At 45.6% G+C, this 10,354-nt stretch overlaps 1 protein-coding gene across 1 annotated transcript; it reads left to right on the forward strand.

Moving 5' to 3' along the window:
* Positions 1–226: 226 nt before the first annotated feature.
* C4_2H19orf53 (chromosome 4_2 C19orf53 homolog) lies at positions 227–8,888 on the forward strand. Its single transcript, XM_069232735.1, has 4 exons — positions 227–397; positions 6,262–6,400; positions 7,112–7,167; positions 8,208–8,888. Exons 2-4 carry the CDS (start codon positions 6,304–6,306, stop codon positions 8,382–8,384), a joined length of 330 nt encoding a protein of 109 aa, XP_069088836.1. The 5' UTR covers positions 227–397; positions 6,262–6,303; the 3' UTR covers positions 8,385–8,888.
* The last annotated feature ends 1,466 nt before the right edge of the window (positions 8,889–10,354 follow it).

Genomic DNA, 10,354 nt, shown 5'->3' on the forward strand with positions numbered 1-10,354 from the left:
AAATAGAAACCCGCGATTAATCAATCGGGTAAAGTAACCAGTTCATTACTGAATGCAAGAATCTCGCAAGCGAGACACCTTAAAAAAAAAAAAAAAAAAATAGCAATAACGCAAAAAACCACATGGTACGCGAATAACGCGACACGCTTTGTACCCATCCACGAACGGCTGGACAATCACTTCCGGGGCAGGGGCGAATTATTTCCGGGGCATTCTTTGGGCGATATCTTCCTGGACCAATTGTATGCTGCTTGGGGAAGTTCTACCACCAAAACCCTCCTCTCGCCTCTCAGTCTGTCAATCAGTATAAACTACCTCACCCTGGTAGTTGGTAGTAGTACGCGACAGTAAAGCAGGGCTTAGTGTTGGTGTAAGAGCTGTTGTTCAGAGTTGGGAGGTAAGTTTTTCGTTGGAGAAATCTTCCGCCTTACATTGTGTAATAAAGACGTTTTCCAGTCTTTTATTTAAGCTGAAACAAACACATGGCGTTGCTTACTTTACTCGGTGTTTCAGCAGCTTTGCTTATGTATATTTTATTTGAATTGGTTAAAGTGTAATGTTGGTTTGGGTCAGTGCTTGAAATGTAAAAATAGAAGTGCAGGTACTCTTTACTCGGGTACCTGCCTGTTTCTGAGAAGTGCGGGTAGTCCCCAATTAAAAGTATTGCGTTTTTCTTGAGAAGTGCAGGTACTATTCCTCTAACAATAACAAATTGCTGGTACTCTGTACCGAATTGTATCGGCCCATTTAAAGCACTGGTTTGGGTGAGAGGTGGGTTGCTGAAGGTGCACAGTTACAGAATTGGCTAGCCAGCTCATGAAAACCTACCACACGCAACTGATATCTGTGTTGAGTGATTGATTGTGTTGCACACCAACAGGTCAGTTTACAACCCCCTCTCCCCCGCCCCCATCCCATGTGGGTTTACTATAGCACTCCTGCTCGTCATAATTTCAGTCCTTCAATTCGTTCGGCAGCCTAAAGTGCTTTGGGAATTGTGGTCCTGAATCGTTCCCCTGTAGCTAGTCAGACTGACACCTGTTCACTAAGACTTCTCACGGAAAAAGCCAGAAGTGGAACTATATTGTCTTCACGGGTTGGAGCTAGGCGGGAACCCTGTTCCACCACCCCGATTGTGAAGCGCGCTCTCGCTCTCATATGCCTGCTGTAATATGTAGGTTTCTACTTTGTTTATACACTCACGCATGCCACTGGCCCCGATTCAGGTGGGAGATTCGACAGTTTTTTTTTTTTGTTTTTTTTAAACTAAAACTAGTCTGTCTGTATCTCGCCTGAAATTGCCTCTATTTCAATAGAAGTCAGTGGGGGAAATGCATTCTCCCGATTATTTCTGTTAGATGCCCTTCCTACTTTGCTCTTCTAAAATGGTGGCATGTATGTAAACTGCCTGTGTGTATTGCTGATACTCCCCAAGTGTATGGCTTCCTGGTGTAGTATTTGTCAGTCCTGCTTTAACTGCGTCAATTAACGCTGCTGTGCATCGTTGTTATTACTCAAACAATTAACCTACACACAACTTAGTAAGTTCCCGCTGTACATCCAAACTCCTCGGGATATAGGTGACAGACTGCATGCAACATGTTTATGGGGGGTCATGCTGAATGTCCTGTGCACGAGTGCCGAGGTCCTTTATAACGGCATGTCCTGCATCACACTATCCTCACCAGAGTTCTGGGAGGAAATACTGTCAAAGTATTTGGGTGAATAATCCTTGCCTCTGTGTCCTTAATAGAATTGAAACTTTCCTTCATGCTAGCTTGAAAATTTCTCATTTTAGGTAAGGACTGGAGGAGAGGATTATGCAGGTTCAAAGCTTACTTACCACCAAAGACGCAGCCTCCTGTATAGGCTCAAAATTGAATTTTTTAAAGGTGGACCCTGATGACCAATCGACCACATTCATAATATTCTCAAGTCTACCACCTATTCCAATGGCTTTAGAAGCTATCGCTCCTCTGGTCGAATGTGCACCAAAGAGATGGATATCTATGCCTGCTGCCATCATAGTCCATCGTACCCACCTGGGAATAGTCCAAGAAGCAACTGCCCTGTGTGGTTTCTTAATAGTGATCAGCAATTGTCTATCCCTCGGAGGCCTTAATTCCTCTGTCATTTCCTCATACATTTTAAGGCATCTTACAACGGACAGCTTAGGGTGAGAATCAAAGCTAGGATAAGATACTGACCTGGTATTCGTCTTGGTCCATCTGGAAACTGTAAATGAAGACCCACCAACGGGCCCATCGTTTCCAAGCTGATTTATATCTCTTAGTCGTAAAAGCTTGACGTCTTGCCATCATCCCCTGAAATCCTCCATGCCATGAGGCTGAGATGTCCCTGCATCACCAATAGATGTGGGCGCCCACAGGATCCCGCTGGATCCCCAAAGAAGTGGTAATTGTAAAGGCACCATCCAGGAAAGCTCCAGAAGCGTGGGGAACCATGCTTGTGATTTCCAAATCAGGATAATCTGTACTAGAGAAGCTCTCTGTCTCCTGACCTGAGCTGCTACCCTGAGAATCCGGGGGAACGGAGGGAAGGCGTATCCCTGGCCCATCGTCCAGTCTTGCAGGAAGGCATCCACTGCTTCTGCTCCCAGATCTGGTCTCCATCTGAAGTACCTGGGGAGCTGTGCATTCAGTCTGGGTGAAAACAGGTCCACGCTGCAGGGTCCCCATTGATCGATCAGAGACTGGAAAATTAAAGGATCTAGTTGCCAATCGCTGGAGTCCTTGAGGTAGCAGGAATTCCAATCCGCCATGCTGTTCTGTGCTCCCGCAAAATACTCTGTGTCACTGAGATCTGCTTCTGCAAGCAATAGTGCCAAAAATCCTTGGCCAGCTCAGTTAAAGCTGTGGGTAGTGTTCCCCCCAGTCTGTTTTATTGAACCGCCAAAGTGTTGTCCATCCTTCACAGGATGCAACAGGATACCCTTTCCTGTGTTAGTGATCGAATCGGAAATTACCCTGCAAGGAGTTCGAGCAGTTGATGTGAAGGTTTAACTCCTCCTGTGTCCATTGACACCCCCCCCCCCCTCCCCCAAAAGAGATCTGTCTACAGCGGGGCTCCCCCGCCCAGTCTGCTGGCATCGGACTCTATTACCATGTCCGCGAGAGAACCAAAGATTGCTCTCCCATCCCATGCTTCCATATGGTCTACCCACCATTGGATTTCCGATCTGGCCTCCGGCGATAGTTCCACCAGCTCCGAGTAGATGAGGCCCTTTCTGAGATGTGACGCTTTCAGTCATTGTAGAGCCCTGTAATGCAGCGGACCCAGGAAGATAGCTTGCATCGAAGAGGATAACAGTCCCACAATCTTGGCTATCTGTCTGAGGGAGATCCTGTCTCTCCTGATCACTTTTGAAAGTTCTTTCTTGATCTTGTATTCCAGGAGTTTTAACGTAGCTGGTACAGTATCTATTAGGAAGCCCAGGAAGACTGTGGATTGGGAAGGAGTCAGTACTGACTTGTCCCTGTTGATGACAAACCCGAGGTCCTGAAGTAAGACAATATCCGTGGTCAAATGGTTTAGCAACTGCATGTGTGAGTGGTCCATCAGAAGGATATTGTCCATATATTCCGCGCACACAAATCCCTCCACACCACCGGCCCAACCTACCTCAACGACAGAGTGAACTTCCACACTCCCACCCGCAACCTCCGATCAGCCAACCTCGCCCTAGCCACAGTCCCCCCGCATCCAATGCACCACCACAGGAGACAGGTCCTTCTACTACCTCGCCCTCAAAACCTGGAACTCCCTTCCCACCAACCTCCGCAAAACCAAAGACCTCCTGCTCTTCTGAAAGAACTTCAAGACGTGGTTGTTCGAAGAGTGACCCTCACGGGTGAGTAGCACGCTCTATACATTTTTTTATTTTTTTATTTTTTTTTTTATATTTTTATATATATATATATATATTATTGTTGAGGTAAATGATCAACCTGATGCCCAGAGTCTTTAGGGTCTCCACGACCGGTTTCAGCAACTTTGTGAAACACCAAGGTGCTGACAACAGGCAAAATGGTAGACACTGGAACTCGTACACCTGGTCCTGCCACTGGAATTGCAGGAAGCAACGATGTGGCGGAAAGATAGGAACTGTTAAATAAGTGTCCTTGAGATCCAGGCAAACCAACCAGTCTTCCTGGAGCAAGAGGTCTCGGATGAGAGGGATACCCTCCATCTTGAAGTGGAAATAGACCAGCCACTCGTTGACCTCCATAAGGTTTATAACCAGACAGAAGCCCTTGTCCTTCTCTACGAGGAACAGGTTGCGCAAGAAATCCCTCAGGTGAAGATTGATTTGGAGAATGGCTTCTTGAATAGGAGCTGCTGCATCTGTCTCGATCAGCTGCGAATCCTGTAGGTTGAATCTAACAGGGCGTGGTCTTACCTGCTGAATCAGGGTGCCATTGAATTCTAAGTGGAACCCTCTGATTGTCTCCATCACCCAAGGATTGGATGTAATCCATCCCCAATATTTTGTAAACCGTCTGTTTCTCTCCCAGATTTTGAGGGGAAAAAAGGATAGTGCTTACCACTAGGTCCTCCCAGGGCGTTGGTGCCTCTGCTTGAGGATCGGTAGGATCTGCTTCTACTGCCACCTTGGTTGGGAAAGAAGGCTCCCTGCCTTCCATCGTTGTGGCGAGCCTGAGCTCTGGAGGGGCCAGCCTCGAAGGAGCGGTCGGAGGAGCGACCCCTCCCTCTTCCGACCCCATAGAAAACGCTCCCCAGGAAAATCTTTTTCATAGAGGATTGCGTCTTATCAAGTGCTTAAAAGATCACCATAAACTTCCTGAGTTCCTTTACGAAAGGGTCCCCGAAAATGTTGCCCTGTGCAATCGCGCCAGGCTCCGAGTTGGATAGTTCCCCAAGTGTTTTTTTTTTTTTTTTTTTTTAATTAGGAGTGAACGGCGCCGCTCAGCAGAGGTGGTACAATTGGCGTTTCCAAGAAGGCAAGCCACACACTGTGCCCACCCCAAGACTATACCTGTCGCCTTAGGCGAGCCAGACTGTCTGGAGTGGAGGCTTCTGCCAGTTCAATAATTTTTGACAAGGGACCCAGGATGTCCAGGAGTTTGTCCTGGCACGCTCGCCAGGAGGGATCGAACCCCTTTTTGGGGTTGTGCATGTATTTGGTAAAAAAAAATGTACAATTGGGGGGGGGGGGGGTGATTGCCACCTTGTCCTCCAGCACAGGTCTAGGGCACTCCGCGCTTGCGACATGAGTTTTTCGACTCCTGTAGGTAGCGCTGGGGAGGCCACTCCTCCTCTGCTGCCAGGTTAGGAGCATCAGAGTGGTCCTCGCAGGACTCAATAATAATAATTCTCAAATAAGTGTTGAAAAACAAAGTAATTTTTTATTAGATCAAGTTTCTTAGCAGTGATTACACTGATATTGATTGTATTTGTTTGGGGTGGGAGCACCTGACACACGCCCTGATGCTCATCTTAAGGGTAGCCTCCTCGCCGGTGCTCCAGAGCCACTTCTTTGGGACCCACTAGCCCAATGATGCCCAAATCGGGCATTTAGACAAGTCCTCACACCTGTCCAAAGTACCTGCCCCTCAGGGCGATCGTCGTGCAGGCCTCGCCTGCTCTTACCTCCAAATCGGTGTCAGCGAGAGTTGGGCAGGGGAGAAGAACGATCCTAGCGACCCTGGGGAATGGGTCGGATCACTCCTCCGAACATGTGCTGGCAGTCCAAAAATGCACGCTGCAGAAGCGCTAAAAAACGGATTGCCGAGCGCCTGACAAGAGTGCAGTATGAAAGTGCGCCACCTAGCGGACCCTTAGATACCGAACGGTGTGCTCGGGCCATAGCCAGCTGCGCACTGTCCTGAAAAGAGATCAAACACCACAGTAATCAACAGCGCAGCGGTGAACAGAGAGAAAGGATTGATCCAGTCAGATCTTCATATGGACATTCGGATTCTGTTATGATTGCTGTATAGTTTCCATGACTACGCTTAAGGCATCATGGGTTTTGAATTAGTTGTGATGTTTTTTTTTTTTGTTTGTTTTTTGGACTGTGAATTTGTAATCAATAAAAGTGAAGAGATCTGCATAATCCTCGCCTTCAGTCCTGACCTAGAATTGCCTGTGCGTCTACAGTCTTCTTCTCTGGTTCTTCTCTATTTAACACCGTCCTTAAGTAGTCCTATCTTTTTGTTTATGACAGCAGAACTCGTGGCTTTCCGTGCACGTGATGGTTAGTCTCTCTTCTCTTTTCAGTGCTCTTTTTTTTTTTCTATCCTGCCTGTGACGGTCATCACAATGGCTCAAGGGAAGCAGAAGTTTAAAGCTCAAAGACCAGGGTTGAAGAAAACTGGCAAAGCGGCTAAAGGACCCGTGGGCAGAAGTGCAGGGGCAGGTGAGAGAGAAGAGGAGAGAGAGTTAGGGGTAACGGTTGTGAGAGATGAGAAGTTTGGTCGCAGGGCAGGGCAAGATGGCTACAATCGAGCGTGGTGAAGGTAGAATTTAGACTCCGGTGAGGGGTATGTAAACAGGTACAGTTTAGGCTTGGGTAATGTAATGCGGTTTGTAAGAGCGGCCAAAGGTGTCAAGATTCCCAGGCCCATGAGACACTAATGTGTTGTGGCTATCCCTTGCCTGCACAGTGAAGGCAATGTTATGTACTTTTTTTATTTTTTATCTGAAATTGTGTGAATTCTTTATTAAAACCTTTAGATTTACCTGGTTATCTAGAATTGTATGCGTTATTGGGCTATGTTAAAGCTCACTAGGCCCAGGAGTAAGTTGTTTTTTTTAAAACTTTTGGGGTGGGAAAGTATTAAAGGTGAGGGAGGTATATAAGAGGTAGCCAAGGAGGCAGAGAAACGGTAATAGTGAGTAGCCAAAAGAGAGATGAGTTGGGGGTATTGAGGATGGTGCGGGAAGGCTGAAGAGATTAATTGTGATAGAGGTGGTAGCAAGCGTATGAAAGGTGCTCAGGCGAAGTTGCGGGTCACGACCACAGGACAAAGAAGGGAGTAGCATGATGTGCAATGGCAGTTGGTGAGTGAGCAGTAGAAATTTGGTGAAATGCAGCATCAGCGATTAATAAACTATTCTACTTTCTCAGGTCGTGTCATTGCACCGAAAAAAGCTCGTGTTGTTCAACAGCAGAAGCTGAAGAAGGTGAGATTCCAGTATTGAAGAGTTATGCAGCACCTGGGTCCAGCGACTCAATCCTGACCTGCTCTATAATTCAGCACAATAAAGTGTCTCCCATTTGGGGGAAAAAAAACTGTATCCTGGCGTTGGCCTGGATCTCTCGCTAATATTTTAGTACTGAGACGGATGCACAGCTTTGCCAGTGTATGTCGGTTCTGACCACCTAAGTGCTATTTCTGTATAGGGAGCAATACATACAGGTACGCCAGTGCACCCAGTATCTGTCCTGCAGCACCCCGGTTAGTAACCGCGCTGTAAACAATACGTAGCTCTCCTTCATTATGTTCTGCAGCACTCTACTTTTCCATTAGTGAAGCTAGCATATACCCTTGTCAAAGCACCACAGCCATGATTCTATAATAGCCACCTTATTCCGGTACCGGGACCGGGTCATCCCGCTGCTGACACCCTTCGATCTCACTGCAATCTACTCCAATGCTTCTATAGGGATAAGCCCCCAGTTCTGCAACTGAACCATATTCCTAACCTGCATCACCGCCTAAATTTCCTTTACATGTAAATTAAATACATCTCTATAAGTGTGCTTTAGTTCTGACGTAAAGCATGACCGTCTGTATTATTACCACGACCTAAACTCTCCATTGCCCTACTTCACTTGCCATCCATGCAGTGCTGTAAATTGCCCCTCAGGTGTGACTGCTCCCTAACAGCTTTAGTAATGATATCCATCAAAAGCTCGGCCAGCCTACTTTAATCCTGGCCTACTACACTGCAAATACTGTTTTCAGGCTCTTTTTCGCAGTGTCTGCTCTTGGATGCTTTAAGGATGTCTGTTTTGGGAAGTTTGTTCATAAATATTGTGATTCCACAAATCTTTGTTCATGAGAGCTGCTTCTAACTTACACCTGTTTTTTGTTTAAGCTCAGTAAACTATCTTGATGCTCCATGCAGTCGATCTACACTTAAAATGAAAAATAAATGAGAGAGATAGCATTTGTATTTCTGTGGTGCATTGACATGTTCTTCTCCCCCCCGCCCCATAGAGCCTGGAAGTGGCAATCCGCAACCAGATTGAGCATGATGTCACTATGAGGGCCAGCACCAACTTCCACAAGAAACTGAGTATTCTGAAGACACCAGAGACCGGCAAGAAAAAAGGAATCCAAGGAGGCAGCATAAGTGGAGGGGGAACATCTAACTCTAAGCTTGGTAATGGCTAAAATCCAGTAACATTCTCGAAGCATGATGGCTGCCAGGAGGTGGCTTAATGGAGCGTTGCTGCTACTGGAAGATTTGGTGTTTCACTTTAGAGGCTTTGGAGACTGGAAGACTGTGCGCTTAGGAGAGTTTGTTAAGCCAAAACAGGCCAGCTGTTCCAAGAGTAGGCGGTTCATTGGGCAAGTTCTTGGGATATGCGGGCCTTCAAGGCTCTCTCTCTCTCTCTTTTTTTTTTTTTTTTTTTTTTTTTTTTTAAATGTTCCCTTGTTTTTAGAGTTGACCATTTATCTGAGTGTGTGGTTAATGAAAATAAAATTGGTGCCTTTAGAGGCAATCTCCAGACATGTATCTGTATTTGAAGGAAGATAAGTAACCAACCTGTTTGGGTTCCAGCTTTCCCAGGCAGGTAAAAACATCCATCCTCTGGCATGAACACCAGCAGCAAGACAGAATTTCACTGTTGTGGAGCAGGATCTCTACATTTCAATAAAAAGAATAGAAATAAACTCTTCGCCTGCTAATTTTAGCCATGTTCCTTTTTAGGTTGAGCATAGCCGCGCGCGAGCACTGCTTTTCCGACATGTTGGTATGTATCTGGGTTTTTAACAACGTCCACCTCACACCCATCACTACCACTCGTTCGTGGGTGATGAGATTGGTAAATGGTTTACATTTGTCCCTCCTTGGGGAGGTTTTGTTACCACCTTGGCTATTGCCCCTGTTACATTGCTAATTCCACGTTTGCCGATAAGTTTGACTGCGAGCAAACCTTTTTTTTTTATTTTAATTTTATTTTAAAATTTTGTAAAAAAAATGTTTTTTTGTTTTTCCTTTCCTTTCTCTTCACGCTGATGCTCATGGCGGCCGTACCGCTGTGAATCGGCTTGCTTATGTGAAACTGTTTTACTTTTCAATTTATGTGGCAAGAAAAGTCTGGTTAGCAGTTTACAGCACCAATGACTCTAATTTGAGCAAATGTGAGACCCATTGCATTGCAAATGCTTGTTTACTTGTATGACGATGGCCATTGCACCTCTAGTGTTAAGTGCTAAAACACAATTTTGTACTTAACTTAATTAATGTAGCACAAAAAAACTGGAGTAGATGCATGGAATGGTTTCCTTAAGAGCACAAGGCTAGTCCCCTTAACAAATGGATTAACCACTAACGTTGGGTTCTGGAATAGCAAGCTACTGGCCTTAAAGTGCTGCAGTGTCTCATTTGGGGTAGTCAGCGCTATATAAATGCAATTTCAATTCAAGATAGAGCTATAGAAATTGCAACCTGCTGCAGTGTATTCTGTTTTGCTACATGCCCACCCTCCCTCCTTTCCATTCCCACAACACTGACTTCCCAGGGTAATTTTTCAGTACATTAATTGGCTCAAGTGGTCTTGGTGTTATTGCCATTCCATTCCTCATTAGTTTGTATGTTGTGCCACTTATTCATCAAAAAACAGTAGTAGTCTGAGCTAAGTGGGGTGGAAACAAAGATGTTGTGAGAATAATCAAGACGCAAGGCACAAAACCTTCAAAAACTTTGCCTCTGTACCAGCAACAGTGTGCATCAACTTTTCTATTGTTATAGTTTATAAACCCACTGTCAAGTGCTGATTATTTTCTTGGGTTTCCAGCGTGCAGGGATCAGCATTTGACCACTCAACGTTTGCAGTATCAGTACCATAATAATACCTTCCAACTTAGGTTACCTTATTTGTAGCAAAAACACATTAATCTCATTTGGTAGTGCTATCCTAAACGCCCCCCTTTATATGGCCAGCATTTTTTTTTCACGTATATTTGAATACGAAAGCAATCCCACCAGATGTTTGTGCGTGATTCCACTCCTTCCGAGCATCTCCAGCATGTATCTGGGACCTGCTGGAATATTTTGTGAATGTGGTGCAGGTAAATTTACCAGTGGTGTGTTATCCTGTGCGTAAGTTCCTTGTATAGGATACTCCTGAATGTGC

This window comes from Pleurodeles waltl, chromosome 4_2, assembly GCF_031143425.1.
Source record: "Pleurodeles waltl isolate 20211129_DDA chromosome 4_2, aPleWal1.hap1.20221129, whole genome shotgun sequence".
NCBI classification, from domain to species: Eukaryota; Metazoa; Chordata; class Amphibia; order Caudata; family Salamandridae; genus Pleurodeles; species Pleurodeles waltl.